Below are 16,289 nucleotides of genomic sequence, written 5' to 3'. Positions count from 1 at the left end.
CTTATACAAATTAACGTCAATGCCCTTAATGTTTGCAGTCATATGACTTAGAAGCATGAGTTCAGTATTCATCCTGTAATTAGGCTGGCAGTTCTTAGGTTGGCTTTTTTTGGTAAAGCTGAGACGATAGAGTGCTATAAAAATGAGTATTTATTATTGATTCTCCTTTTGTGAAGATCAGATTTAGTGGTGATATTCTGTATTGGTATGTACCACAAAAAGCAAAAAAAATTTCAGGCTGTTGTTATGTTAAGCTTATATAACTAAGAATGATAAGATTCAGTAGAATCTAGAAAGTAGATATGAATCTGTTTTCTTAGAGTTTTAAAGCGAAGATTGTCTTTGTGCTTTACAAGTATTATCTCTTCATGTAGTTTTGTCTGTGTGTTTCTGCGTTTGTCCTTTCTTTCTTTTTAGTTTAAAGAATATTTGAGTGTGTCTCTTTCCTTCATGAACATTAATTTTATTTTGGAAGTAGCTGCGAATGGAAGTAGACTAAGCTTTACCTATGTATGTTTTTGGAAACTTTATTTTCTATTCCAGGAGTACCTGCTATGTAAAATCAAATGTTTTGTTTTGTTTTTTAAACTCAAATAGCTTAAGCTGACAGTGTTCTTTTGTGACTTTATTTTTCTAAATATCACCTAAAAATTGAGCAAGATTCTTTCTCAGTAAACAACTGCCATAGGAGCAGTTCTGTTCCTTAAGTCAGTTAAGTTAGTTTCAGGTGGATTTTTCTGAATGCTACAGAGAATGATCTTCTGTGTATTTATTTTTCTAAGGTTAGCATATGTATTCCCTAATTTTTGAGTTTGGGTTCTTGGGCATCCTTCAGAATTTTTGTGGTCTAAGCTGACTTGAGAAAGTTCAGGAAAGCTAGTGTTTCACTCCTTTCCCATTCTGTATGTGGTTTCAAGTGTAAGATTTTTTTTGAGCCTTTTTATGAAGAAATGGTCTGCTAGTGATCTAAAAATTGCAGTGAGAAATTCCTCACAATTTGTTCACTAATTCTTCAAACCTGGAGTTTGGAAGATGAGTAATGTTCTTATCTTGCTTAACTCTCTTCACATGACAGGCAAAATGAATAAATGGAGGCTAGATATGCTGGGTCTGCATAAAATGGGAATGTAATTTTGATGCTGGTGGGACTGAAGATGAAAGAGTGGCCACAAGATGGTCTTTATTTTAAAACTGTTGTAAAAGTCAGATTGATTCTGAGCTCAATTCTTTTTGAAGGGCAGGTTTATTTAAAAAATAAAAAAAGATACATTGTATTCTTTTAAATTAACATAATATGGGAGGCTTGGAATGAAGTGTTCAAAGCTGTTCTGGACTGCTTCCATCTTGTAGGCCATTCTGACATACCCCCATGTATGGAATATATGTGAAGATTTTGAGTGTGGGGAATGTTTCTGTCATCTACCTGTTCTTAAAGTGTGTGGTAGTTGGATACTTTTTTTTAATAATATCATGTATATGGAATTCCTGACTATTGCATAACAAAATCAGTCTGGAAGGTTCTCGCTAGTTAAAAATGTTTTAAATCCTGTAAAAATTTTTGTAAAAATATTTGTAAAAATATTTTTAGCAAATGACTCTTCTGTTGCTATCACTGCATTTCCTCTACTGTAGAACACATTCTTATGTGTAAAGATTGTATTATTAATTTTAATGTCATCTGCTTTTGGTTTATGTCTGCATAGCATTTCTCACTAGATGTCCTCATGTAGGGTTTGCAAGAAGGTATGTGTGAGTTAGGGAACAGATGACTGTCTTTTAGCTCTTAGTTGTTAGTACTGAACAGAAAAATTGACTATTACACTGATTTTTAGGGAAGAGCTCTTCTGTTAAAATCAGTAATTGTGAGGTTTTATTGGTTTGGTTTATGAGTTTTTTTGGGTTTGTGTATTTTTAGTTTGGTTTTTGTTGTTGGTGGGTTTTTTGTGTGTTTACTTTCAACTATTTAAAGAAGGTTTGTAATCTGGAAGAGTATATTTAAGTTTTCATTCCACCCTCCCCTATGGGGAAATAACAAATTTAAGATGCCTTGGTTTCCTGCCACCCCTTTGAGATACAGGAAAGTGGTTTTACGTGTTTTTTATGGGACAACAGAGCACGTACCCAAGATTTACAGATTACTCAGGCTGACTGACAACAAATGTCCTGTAAATCAGACTTCTTACTGTCCTACTCTGTCTTATCCAGAGAAATTTATCAGCACTGGAAGTGGTTTGCTCAGCTGACTCTTCTCTGCATGACCTTTTATACAGAGAGCTTGAAAGATAAGCAGGATGTGTGGTGTTTGAAAGCAGAGAAGTGCATGGGGTACTAGACTGTGCAGAAAACTGCAATAGCCTTATATGCTTTTTCTTCTACTAAAATAGCTGTTTCTGTGCTCATCGCCTTTACAATGCTGTTCCTGCCTGCCTTGTATTTAATTAGATCTTTCACAGTTCAATATAGCTGTATAGTGGTTACTTTCTTCCCTGTTCCTAGTCATAAGAGGTAAGACATGCTGCTTTAGCTGCCTGTTCTTTAGTTTTGTTTGTGTCTTTTGTTGGTGGCTTTGTCTTGTTTTCAGGTTTTTTGTTTAATTTTTTTAGTGCCAGAGGCTTCTCTGTTAACATAGTTTGCAGGAGAGTTTTGGTGGGTCACGACATCCTGGAAATATCTTAGTGATGGAAGTGTGAGAGGTTAGTTGCAACTTCTTCACTTTGCAGTCTTTTTGTAGAAGACTTGTTTATGTGACTTGACTCAAGTTCCTTGCCTGTTCCAAAGGCTTCCTGCATATAGCTTAGATTTTTCTTTTGCTTATTCTTACAGTGCATTACTGTAGGTTTTTTTCGTTTTGTTTTGTTTTTCAAAGATAATCTGAAGCATTTTTGAGTCTGCTTTCTGAGGTATCTGGACTGGAGTCTGGATCAAGATGCTTCATAGAAATAAGTTAAAGGTAGTATCTTTAATGTTCACATTAATCCTTTGCAATCTCTCTTCAATTTTTACAGTAGTCTAGGTTGAAAAAAAAGTTTATTAGTTAAATATTTACTGTAACTAGCATTTATGGGGGTTCTGGTGTAGGATTTTTTCTTTGCTTTTCCAGGACACTAGGTTTGGCTAGCATTCAGCCAGTAGCTTTTTTTACCTGTTTACAATTTCTCTTGAGTAACTTCCTTCTTTCCCCACTTGTCTTCTAGTACTCATTTGGATAGGCCAGGGAATCTGTGAAATGAATCTGATGTAAAATGGCAAGTTGGCTGGTTAGTTCTCTCTTCACAACTCTGCAAGCATTTGCAGCCTCTCTTGTATGAATACCCTCTTCTAGTATCCACAAAGAATAATCTGCACCAGAGTGGGTCAGGCATGATACTCGTTCTCTTCTGGCTGTTGTAACCATAGCAAACTAATATTCCTTACTCTTCCTTTTCTTTATTGCTGTTGCCAGCAATCTGTTTCCGAGGAGGTGTCTGCTCTCTGGGTCCATGTCACTCCATTTTCTTCAGTCAGGCAAGGCAGATGTCTTACCAGCTAACAGCGTTTTGAGGTCACATGAGTGTACACCTGGAAGTTACCTTGAATGTTTAACACAGCTCAAGATAATGCATCCCTGACTTCGTATCCTAGTTTGTTAAACAAACATTTTTCTTAAAGGCACACAAAGAAACTTGCTGTTCGTTGACATAAGTTGTCCTGTCCTTACCTGCCCCCCCCCCCCCCCCCCCCCCAAGTTGCAGGTAGTGGTGGACAACTTAGTAAAACTTAGTAACTGACATGCTCTCAAGAAGTAAACTTTTAGTCCAATGTGAAGTTTATTGAACAGTTAGTAGCATCCTCATGGTCTTAGTTTCCTGCATTCCTGCTTTTGCTGCATGCTGCTGTGAGGCAGTATCTGTAACACAGTGTCAGATGCAAAGCAGTTGGGGTGCTTGACTCTGGAAATGCAGAGAATTGATGTACAGTTCTTAAGAATCTTGGTTAAGGACCTCAAAATGAATAGTTTTGGTATTAGAGCTTTTGTTTGACTGCTGGAGAGGTCTGTCAGTGGCAATGTCTGCAGCAGGATACATGTAGTGTTTCAAAACAATAAGAGAAGGCCTGTAGTATTGTGCCTATCATGTAACTGCAGGCATGTATGTGCCAGAGGAGCTGGCATGTGGAATCATGTTTGTGGAGATATGATGCAGGGATTCATCATAGTGTGCTTGGTCTGGCTCCGGAGAGTCTGTTGGTTTTGTTTGTCAGTTGCTAATTGATGGAACTTCCCCTTCCACTGTAGTCTGAAAGTATTTTCTCAGTTATAGGAAGATTTAATATCTGTAATCCACTGTTCTGACATTTATCTAAAGTGATTTAAAAGGCATCCAAAGAGAGTGTTATTTCTCTTATTCTGAATAGCAGGTTTATAGTAAGATTAACTGAAGCTGTGCAGTTCAATATAAAGAAAATTGTATCTTTTTTTAAAAAAGACATGTGCAGTGTTCCACCTTTATACTGTAATAAATATTTCTGCTGAGAAAATTACAGGAAAATGTCTTGATCAGATAAAAAACCTGTATGTGGCTTCCAAACTGGGTACAACTAAAGACTAAGCCGACTTTAGCCATGCCTCAATATGCATCAAACGTAAGAAGAAATCATTAAAAAGAGAACTCACTACTCAATGCCTCCTTAATTTGCATCTGTTAACACCATAGAGTCCATTCCCTCACTCAGTTAATTGCTTTTGCTAGTTGTGTTTCTGTCTGTGGTTTACAAGAGAGATACTTCTTACTTTTGCACACAACAGTAAGGATCTTAAATAGTTTTTGGAGCAGTTTGAATTTGAGTTGGAGGCCTGGGCTTGATGCAAAAGTAGCGGTTGTTTTGAGGTCTAGATTTGCTGCCTCTCTGTTTTGATAAATTTAGAAACAACTTTTTGTGATTGCTAACTGAATGGTGATCTTTCTTCTTGTTAATTGTTCTCTCCTTTGTAGCAAAGATTACTAAATAAGTGGAAAAAGAACTACTAAAAAAGTCAGGTATACAACAGGAGAACACAACAGACAAAAACTTAACATTGTGTTACAGGGGAATTTTTGTCTTGTGTTTTTTTTCTTCTAGTGCTGTTCCTATGGACAAGGCAGGAAAGTGTTCTGTCTCTTGTAAAACTCATTAGAATGTAGAAAGTCAGATGAATGTAAAAGTAATAAAAATCTCACTCAAGCAGGAGGCCAGTTGGTAGATGAGTCTAGAATATAATTTTGTTGCATGAAGCAGGTGAAGGAAAGTGACCAATGATGCAGCGAGTGGAATGAATTCTAGGAAGTCCCAATTTCTCATTTCTGCTGTGTGTGTGGCTTCTGTTTATGATAGTACCCAGCTGGTACTGACAGGGTGATACTAACGGGATTTTCTGCGAGCATAGTAATGAAATAGACTGGTTTTGATCTGACTTTTTTGGGGGCATGTTCTTTGTAGGTACTGTTTAATTGGAAATGCCAAAAATTACTGTGTGTGAGTGAAAAGTTAGTACCTGTTGAACAGTTTTAGGTGTACCTTCTGAATAAATTTAAAATTGTGATCTGATCTATTTGTGGAAAAAATGGAGATGCTTCCATTGTTTCCAGATATAAGCCACTGTGTTTTCAAATAGGATATGCTTCATAATATGGCAGTGTGAAATTTTTTGGCTGTCGATTAAGAAGCTTTCCACAGTGTCTGAAAAATGGTGGAAGATAAAGAAGATTTTTCACATAAAGGTGAATGGAAAAAATGTATTTGAAGGGAGAGTATGTTTTAAATTGTAAATATTCAAAATACTTTTTTAAGGAAATGAGAATGAGTAGAGCCGAAGGGATCTGTCTTGCCCAATAGCAGATCTCTAGGGAAGAGTATTAAGAACCAAACAAGCATATGCACATCTCCAGAATGCACTCCTAGCCTCCAGCATTTCCACCAGAGGTGTCATCTTTAATAGCTTTTCATGATTTTTTTTTTTCTTCTGTGATCTTGTTAGGCTGCTTTATGAACCATCACATACTTTTGCAAAGTGGCAAAGAATTCACCACTTCCATACATGCTGTGTGAAGAATCAGCCCTTTATTCTCTGCTTGTCACCTCACCTCTTTCATTATGACATGTAGGGACTACTGAAAACCAGCTGATGCTCTTCACCTTCTTCATGCCACTTGTGATTCTGCTGACATCTATTGTATTGTCTTCTATATTACACCTCTTCCAGACTGAAGAGCCATGGTTCATTTTGTTGCCCTGTAGAAGGAAAGCTATTTTTCATTCCATTGTCACTGTGCTCTTTTGTAACCTGTTTCAGCTCTTCAATAATCCTTTTGAACTTCTGGCACTATGTAAAATATTTAAGGTGTGAATGAGCTGTGTATTTGTACAGGGGTTTAATGAAGTTCTCCCTCTTAAATGATAATTTTTGTATCAGATTAATCTGAGGACTGCTGGTGCAGGCTGAGCTCTTTCTTGTAACTTTATTAGTACGTTTGTGAACAGTAGTAATGGGGTCAGAGCCTGTTGCTTTATAAGGCGAGATTGGTTCTGCTGCCTCATCACCATGTGACATTCATATTTACCTGTACAGAATTTTATGTCATCATCCAGCTGCACAATGCTGAGGGTTCCTTCTGCAGCTACCCAGCAAACCTTGTTGCTTCATTTTCTCACCGCTTCTTCTAGATAACTTAGAATGCTGAGCTGTTTGCCCGTATGGGAGAACTGTGTCTGACCTCTGCTAGTAACTCTTGATACTGGCCAATGAGTTTAGCTATACTTCACAAGGCTCAACAGCTGGGTAGAGGAGAGGGGTCTGAATTGGAAGTTCTGTTACCTCTTTTTATTGCTGCCAGCTGGCTGGAGGTTTACAGTGCATATAGCTTTGTATCAGTTACGGTGAATGGTTACAGAATTTGTGGATAGGTAGAGGAAAAAGGCTGTAAGGAAGAGATTTGGAGATGGACTGGGAGGCATCTTCTTTGCTTGGAGGGAATGAGACGTTTCTTATTACTGAAAAAATGCATGTTGAGCTGTTGTATGTTAATAAGAAGTGATGATATTTGAGAAATTATAAAGACAGAACTTCTTTGGATAAAGAAGAGTATGAAATCGAGATGTGGTCATGTCTTGTCCTCCTTCCCACCCCAATCACCAAGTTACTTCTGTGGATTTAACTCTACAAGGCAAAGGAGGACTTGGCTTGAGTCTGTGAAAACTTGATGTGTTAGTTTTATACTGAATGTGCAAAAGCACGTGTTGCTAATGCCTCGTTTTGTTTAAAAATAAAATAACCAAATAAAAGGTATATAGATAAGGGTTTTGAAAGCTTTGTGTAAACACAAAGATTTTGAACTGTTTTCCACTTATAAATTTTCACTTTTCTGTGCAAAAGAATGAACAGCTGTTTGCACGTAACTATGGCTTTAGCCTGCCATCTGTTTCACTCCAAGCAGACACAGTACAAAGGTACCATGACTAAAGAAACTAATTTTTTAACCTTAAAACTGGCTGGATTTTGCACCAGCTCCATGGTACGATGCAAATTCATACACATGGGGCATGTACATTTCAAACACCTGTACTTCAAGTGAAATACTCGCATGATGATAACACTGAAATAAGGAGAGTGCAAGGAAGGGGGTAAGGAAACATCATCCCATTAAAAAAACAATGTGTAAAAGGTTCTGTATATAAAATGTTCTGTATTACTGCTGCTTTATTTGTAAGTTGTAGTATTGTGACCTTAATATATTTTCCCCGAAGCATGAAATAAAATTGTTTTATTTGATATAAACTTCTCAGTATTTTTTTGCATATTCAAATAGAAAATAACTCATTTTCTTTGTATAGGTTATAAAGCAGCTAAATGGAGTCTGAGCAGCTGTTTCATAGAGGGTACTATCGAAACAGTTACAACAGTATAACTAGTGCAAGCAGCGATGAGGAGCTTTTAGATGGAGCAGGTGTAATTATGGACTTTCAGACCTCTGAAGATGACAATCTCTTGGATGGTGATGCATCGATTGGTAAGTTAATGTTAATTTCATCTTAAGAAATTATCTGGGTTTTATTTTTGTGGTTTTGTGGGCATTGGATTTTTGGTTTGAGTTTTTGTTTTTTTTTTTTTTTTTTTTTTTTTCATAAACAGAACCAACCCTTTTTCATGACTAATTGCTGTTTCTCTTTGGTTAATCTGTCCTTCAGAGGGATGCTTTAAACCTGAAAGTGGCTGAAGGTTGTTCTGTGTGCTTGCTGAACTGTTACATTGTATGGGATGACTTCTGATACAAGGCAGTTACTTCTGTCAAATGACAAACTTTCTGTCAAGTAGGGAAAAGATAGCTGTTCTGCAGCTATCTGATCTTTCTTGCTGCAGCAGGACTTTGGAAGTCGCACTGTCTTCATTATTTCTTTGGGGCAGAAGTTAACAGTCTCTTAATTGTTACTTCTAGAAATAGATTTATTTCTGCTTGATTCAGCTTCAGATCTGTAAAACAGGCAAAAAACCTTGTTAAGTAGAGATGGTGTTAGAAGCAACAGAAAATGCCATAGGAGCTGAACTTTTGACTAGGTGAAAAGTTGCAAAGAAAACGTCCTACTGTGAGCACTGATAAAAGCACTGAAGTAATACAAAGCTTTTTTCCTTTTTAATTAACAAAGCAGTTAATGGAGTGAAAGTGTTGACATTCTTTTAGCAGTGGTCAGAAATGGGAACAGGAGGGAAAGTAATTTCTGTCTAAGATATAGTAAACTTCATAAATCTATATTTTTGTCACTTCCTCTTACTTTGTTTGGTTTCAAGCTCAGCCTCAAGTCTTCTATCACCCATTCCTCCCCATTAACATTTAGGTGTATGTCTTCCATGCAGAGTCTCTTCCTTCATGCATTTTCCCGTTGCCACACTTAGGAATTGGATGTTGGCATTGTACTAGGTAGTTGTGTTGAATCATTATAAGCATCCTTCTCATCTGTATTCCTTCTGTCTGATTATATATGTCTTATTTAAATGATCTTATCCTTTAATCATCTCTTTATTAACATATTTTTGTTCTGTTGAGTCTAAGTACAGATGAATTCACCATACAGAACCTGTCCCAACTCCTGAGGAAGGGCAGGACTATCCCAGTAACTGAAAGATCCCATGCTTGTCATCACTGCAGGCCCTCCAGAGCATGGTGTGAATGCAGAGGCGTTACACCTAGCTCTGTGCTTTAGCTGGTGAACCCTGCCATAATCAGGAGCCCGGCTTAAACAGACAGGTTCTGGTTTAAGTCTGTAGGACCGGAAGGATTTATGAGCCTGGTTTCTTAGCAACATGAACAAAATGGCAATAATGTATCTGTACTTAAAATGATTGTGGAAATAATGTAGTCAAATTGAAAGCTGCATCATGCAGAATGTAAGCTTGGAGTACAAAGGAGCACAGTCATGAGCTTACCCGATCCGGGTAGGTTGCCATGGACAATAGTTTGTTCATCATAATTTTACAGGTTATGTAATAAAATACAGAATAACAGATTTTTAAAAAAGAAGACCATGCAATGAGGAGAAAATGAAGGATTATAAAATCATCTTTTTTCCTACCTTTTTTTGGCTAACGAAAATTGCACTATAAACTGTACATATATTAGGCAGATAAAAAGCTAGCAATATGGAATTTCTAAAGTACTTGTAGTTTCCTCCCTCATTCAGAGGGCAGTTAGTTAATAGAAGATAGTGGGCTTGGTAAGTCCCTTGGCTGTTAGGACAGCAATTCTATAAAGCCTGCCCAATACTGCCATTCACATTACCACTCATGCTGAAGTACTCAACTGAGGCTTACAAAGCCATTGAGGCTGTTATTCAATGGTGAATAAATATGTCTTCAGTTGAAAGCATGTGGAATTAGGAAGAAAATAGGAAAGAATGCTAAAAATAGATTAGTATAATTAATATTAATATTATTAAGACTATTTATAGTCTTATTTATTAAGACTATTAATAATAATAAAACTACTTGTTTTACGTGGGGAATTCTCTTACATGGGACTAAACAAGTGAACTTAACTGAAACCAGTTTTCAGAAAGTCTTATCACCTAGACTTTTGGATTTCTTTAATAATTAAGTGATAGAGATTTGCCTTTTTAGTGTCACCTCTGATTTGCAATTTGAATGGATTTGTGTAGTCCCTTCTGGGGTTTTCACCATTATCTTAAAAACAATGCTGTACTACAGCCTTGTTTCTCTTAACACCATCTGAGAGTATGTATGTGATCTGTCCTTTACTGTGTCATCTGAGAAGAATACAGAAATTGTGAATATGTAGTATTATATACTTAATGCATATATTTATATATGTATAGTAGTTATATCATGATTAATTATATGTAGAATGTCATGTGCCTGTTATGTTTTCCAGTAGCTGTTTTCTTTGCATAAATTTTAGACTTCTAGTGGCAGCATTATGGAGAAAAAGTACAATAGTGAAATTGTAAATTCTTTGAGCATAGTGTGTATTAACATGCTAAATAATCAAATTGCTATGCATGTGGAGGCTTGGATGTCTTGCACCAGAGCTCTGCCTAGAAGGGATGCTGCCTGTCAGCTTTGATCAGAACTTGCTTCTGTTGCTTATCAAAACTGATCTCTTTGTAGTACTGAAGTTAGTGTTTTTTCTTGTTGATCTGCTGTCTAATGAGAAGTACGGTGACCTTACACTGATAACAGAAGTATCTGCCTCTTTGTAGGGAGGATGTCTTACCAGTGCTTGTACGTGCACTGTACTTCATGTATGCAATCTGTGGAGATCATTTTCATCATGACTTCTTATTTTTAGACTGTTTGCCCTGCTTCTTGCTAGGTCAGTTTAAGCCATGTTTTACTTAACATTGCAAAGCTATCAGTTCTTTAATAGTTAAATCATATAAGCTAATATTTACTGGTTTAAATTTTATAGAAGTTCTATACTATTTAGCTTGTAAGAAGTTGTTACACTAGGATAGCTCATTAGGGTTCTGTCACTTTAATGGAGGAAGAAAATAATTATTTCTAAACAGAAGTGAAATCTCCAGATTTGAAATATATTATCAGATTAATATTTTAACTGAGGAGTATGAATGAGAAGATTAAATATCTGATCAATTCTTTTTCTCTCAGCACTGGCTTCCCTTGCCTGTCTCTAAGAGTTTGAGACATAGTTCTTGGGTACGGGCTGAGCTTGAACGGTATAACAAGTCTCTTCAAATGTTCAAAATTTTTCCTGTTATGACTCTGGGTTAGCCAACTAGTGACGTGAAACAGAGGTCTCCGTAATTTTACTCAGAATTGAGAAATGTTTATATGATATGAGAGAGAACTCATCAGTTTTCACTATTCTTTTTTTTTTAATATGAGTGTACAGGAAGCTCAGCAGGAGGGGGATTTTTGTAGTGTTGTTGGACTGCAAATTTTTCAAGATACCGATGGAAATCAGATGATTAAACGTTATTTGCAGTAAAAATTGTTTGCAAACAAATGATCTCACTGGTGTTTACACCTCAAGGTACTTTGATCTGTCTGTGGGAGTCTGGGTCCTGAATGAGCTTGGCATTCTTTTCAATAGCTATAGTGATGATTCTTGCTTCAGTTGAAGGCGCTTAGTTGCTTATATTGTGACTTCAGCGTGGAGACAGTTTACAGTCTGGCATATGGTGTTAACATAAAATTGGCAATAGTTAACCTTAATATGACAACCTGTAAACTGGTAATTCAAAAGCTGCTGCTACAGCTGCTACTACGTCCTTGCAGTGATAGCAGTGCCACTGAAAAAAAAGAATATGCCAACGGGTCATGATGTAAAACACTGGAGCTCTCCTAAACTGGCCTTATTCATGAGTTGAAGTCCTTTGCGTAAAGTGAGAGACCAAACCAGTCCCTCTGCAGCACCCTAAATGCTGGCAGTAAATCTATGATATAGTGAACTAATGTTATGGCACTATTTGAGAAATAGATTGTAACTTTCAGCACGTGCAGGTGGTTCTATATAATCAAGAAACATGTACCACATCAGAGGTTAATTATTCAAGCAAGATCTAGAGATAATTATCTTTTCCAGCAACACATGAATGTTCTTTCACATATATGTTCATTTCTATTTAGCTGTTGCAGTTTATAAAGAAAAGAAAGAATACAAAGAAAAGAATAAAATAACTTATTTCCTGCGTAAAGAACTTAAGTCCCTGTTATATTCTTCATGTGTGGAAGGAAGTTGCATTAGCAGATTCTTCCTGTTGTCCACAGCTGATACGAAGAAGGGTGCTCAAAATCATTTTGCACCATTGACATAGTTTGTGTTTTCCATGCATGTGGTATAAAACTGACTTGACTGAACAATCATTATCTCTTTTCTAAGTTACATACGACCTATTTTCCAAGTTAGCAATATTTGCATTACAGGGCTCATTGTTATTCTAAAGTAAGGAATATATTTGCTCTCAAATGATGCCATACAAATTGAAGCATGAGACAACAGGATTTGCTCTGATCACAAGGGCAACAGTGAGTGAGGTACAGCTAGTTTATTTTTAATAGTTAAATTGTCAGTAACAGGTTATCATGTACTTTTTCCTGTTGGATTGTAGTTACAGTTGCAGACATTTTGACTGTGTGCCATATTACTAATGCGGCTGAACACAGGATATCTGACAATTACAGAATCATGGGGGTGTTTTACTTCTTTTTATTAGTAATGCATGAAGTTAATTTTGTCCTTCTGGAACACAAGTTGGTATACATTATGCTTACATGGAGAACTGGCAAATTAGTAAAGTTCTTCCTTCAAGGATTTCAAAAGTACTGGCAGAAAACAAAAAATTGACTACAAGATACTTAGGTTAAGGGGAAAAAGAAGTTTTATCTTAGTTACTGGATGTCATTATTGAATGAGTGAGTTGCATCTGTTTGAAATGTCTTTTGCATCTGCTGTGGTCTAACACCAGCCAGAAACTAAGTACTACACAGCCACTTGCTCACTCCCTGCCCACCTCAAGGGATGGGGAGGAGAATCGGAAAAGAATATAAAACTTGAGGGTTGAGATAAGAACAATTTAATAATTAAAATAAAATAGGAGGAAAAAACCAAAACAGTAAGAACAATAACAATTGTAATGAAAAGGAGGGAGATGGGGAGAGGAATAAAATCCGAAGGGAAGGGAGGAAAAAAAGTGATGCACAGTACAATTGCTTGCCACCCACTGACTGATGCCCAGCCAGTCCCCCAAGCAGCAGTCAACAGGCCCTGGCCAGCTCCGCCAAGATTATATACTGATCATGATGTCCCATGGTATGGAATACCCCTTTGGCTAGTTCAGGCCAGCTGTCCTGGCTGTGTCCCCTCCCAATTTCTTGTGCCCCTCCAGCCCTCTTGCTAGCAGGGCCTAAGAAACTGAAAAGTCCTTGACTTAGTATAAATGTAACCCAGCAACAACTACAAAGATCAGTGTCCTATCAGGGTTGTTCTCACACCAAATCCAAAACACAGCACTGTACCAGCTGCTAAGAAAAAAATTGACTCCATCCCAGCTGAAACCAGGACAGCATCTTACCTGTTCATTGTGATAGTGATTTTCTTGAACTCTATTATTTTTTAACATGATTATTGTCCAAAATGAAAATTCACTTGATACAGTTTTAGTTGAACAGTCTGTAATGGTGTTACAGTGTTAGTCTGAGCCTTGAGATTGTAGTTGGATTGGTGTGGCATTAGACTTTGAGGGATGTAAAACATGACAGTATGTATGTAGAGATTCAGTAACCAATTAATTTCTTGTTCTCTTAAATGTTTAAAAACAAATACTGACCATTTCAATTTTTTACAAATGCCATGACCGGTTCTTTGAAAACTTGTTTATAGGATATGAGAATTGCGTTGGTTTTAGAACTTACCATACCAACAGACCTTGAGTGGTCTCACTAGTCTCTCCTGCCAAAGTTGTATTTACAAATCTTGATTTCGTCACTTTCCAAGACACATCAAGCTTATGCATTTCTAGCCTGATACTGTGGAAGATGGAATCATAATACTGTTAATTCATTCTTTCCTTTCTGGTATTATACAGTCTTGTTGGTTTCCTTCTGCAGCTCTGCTGAAGTGCTTAAAGCACACTGCTTTTGTTAACAGATGCTGCTGAGGCAGTTATTACTGACTTGGCAGCCTGGTGGTGTGTTACTATGTCCTTCTCCCAGGCATGCTGTATGAATAGTGTAAAATGAAGGAATGAAAGCAGAGAAAATGCAATGGTGTATATGTAGGTATGTGGAAAGAAGAGTCTGAAGCGTACAATAAAATAATTAAGTCTAATTTGATGGTTAAGTCTTTAGGTGCTAAATAACAAATATTCACTACAGCTTTAATAATATTTCATTTATTCATTTTACCTTTGATTTGTTCTCTTAAGTCACCAAAGGAGGCAGATATGATTTTAACCAAATTTATGTCAGGCTGCATTCTTGTTTTCTACCTTTGAGGATATTCTTGCTTACCAGCATTTTAAAGTGAAAGCTTTTAATCTGCTTGGATTAAACAGAAATGTTATTCTGGAAGAGGGTATCATGATGTCCCTGAAACACAAGAACAGGTGTACTGGGTCAAACCACAAACCCACCTAGCGCAGCATCCTGTCACCGACAGTGGTTAAAAGTCAGTGCTTAAGGAAGAGTAAGAACAGGGTGAGTAAGTCATAGGCATGTGAATACTTGTACAGCAGTTTTGTATGGCTGAGGGCCTCTCAACTGTGTAGTGGTTTTTAGAGTTTTAATCCTTATCAATGTATTTGTCTTGCACTAACTTTTTCTTGAAGCAATTCTTTAGCACCTGCACCGTCCTTTGGCAAGCTCTAACAGCTTAGTTACATTTTAGGTGAAGAACCACCTTCTCTTCCTTATTTTGAACCTAAATCCAGTATAAATACTGCTGAGAACAGCTATGACTGCCAGAGTCTTGCCTAGGCTAACACCGGCCTGTGCATTAACTTAGACTTCCTTGTTGCCCACCCTCATACAGCATAAATGTTTAAGCTCTTTTCTTGTTGATAGTTGCAGCTGTGAAAAATATTTCTGCTGATACATAAGGGTTTTAGGGGATATTATTAGCTTATTAAAATGAAACTGCGATTGAAACAGCAGGGTTTGATATGACATGAGGACAGGGTGACCTGAAACTAGACTGGCTTGATTATCTTGCCAAGTACACTTACTCTGATAAGGCCTATCATGCGTTGGCCGTATGCATGTAGAAACTAACAAGGATTATCACGTGGATAGCATGGTGCTGTCACTGTGAAAGGTGGTAGTCCCTTTCTCATTTTTAAGAAGAGAGTGGAAAGAATCATAGATTAAAATCCCAAGTTTGAGCACTGATTTAATTAGAGAAAATCAGTGAGCAGGTATATTTATTAATCACTAGTGTGAGCTATCAAATTGTTCATAGCTCGTGTTTTGCTATACCTTTATACTCATTAACAAAAATTTCTTGTGTCCTTGCCCTTGTTGTTTGTAGTGGTCTTGATTCTCTAAAACGATGACTATTTTAAGAGCTCTGTTACTAGAACAGATGGTGAAAAAATTCTTTCCATTGCTACTTATTTCTTTCCTTCTTCAGTTACCTCTTTTCCAGGTTAAGGACTTCTGGTTTGCTTGGTTGGACCTTGCAGGTATTCCATGCTTTGAATCCTTTTCACTGCCCCTTTCTGAACCTTTTCTAGTGTCTGTAGCTTAAGGGGGGGATCGGAACTTTACATAGCATTTGAAAGATGGGCATGTCATGGTCTTACTCTGGCCACTACTAAGTACTGAGCTCAGAGTTTCATGGAATTCAAATCTGCCTGGCATAGTACAGTAATATGTGTTAACAACATACAAAATGGCTGTGTTGGCACTGTGTTCATGGCACACAAAGTTGGCACTGTGTTCATACAGCTTATGTGTGTATGGAGATATAATGTTCTTAAAGATAGAAAGTAAGTTTCATACCTAGGGAGGAATACACGTTGGTGCTGTAATTTTGTCCCCTGCACATACTTTGAACAGCAAGTTGGAAATAGTGGCCAAAAATAAGCAGCCTTAAAACAGAATAAGGGCAATCTAGCAGAAAAAACCTATTTCCTTATACGCATTTATGTAAGAGGAAAAACAGGATCATCTTGGTAGCAGAATTTTGACTAAAAGGAGAAGTAAACTTTAGGAAAGCTGCTAAGTAAGCCAGGATCACTTCCTACTGATGCTGGATGTTCTTGTTGAGTTGTAACTACAGTCTTAGGAGAGTGGAGTGTGAGGAAAG

At 37.1% G+C, this 16,289-nt stretch overlaps 1 protein-coding gene across 5 annotated transcripts in view; it reads left to right on the top strand.

Annotated features, from left to right (window-relative positions):
- Positions 1-16,289, top strand: part of CLCN3 (chloride voltage-gated channel 3) — a 70,766-nt gene that overhangs the window by 7,096 nt on the left and 47,381 nt on the right. For 4 of the 5 annotated variants that reach the window (XM_080372326.1, XM_080372325.1, XM_080372329.1 and 1 more), the window contains one exon: positions 7,846-8,021. The exons of the other annotated variant lie outside the window; for it this stretch is intronic. In XM_080372326.1, the coding sequence (XP_080228452.1) occupies positions 7,862-8,021 (160 nt within the window). In that variant the 5' untranslated portion in view covers positions 7,846-7,861. The remainder of the gene's footprint in view (positions 1-7,845; positions 8,022-16,289) is intronic. 5 annotated transcript variants of the gene reach the window in all.

Source organism: Falco punctatus (genome assembly GCF_963210335.1).
Source record: "Falco punctatus genome assembly, chromosome: 1".
NCBI lineage: Eukaryota > Metazoa > Chordata > Aves > Falconiformes > Falconidae > Falco > Falco punctatus.
This window is presented reverse-complemented; position numbering and strand designations above follow the sequence as displayed.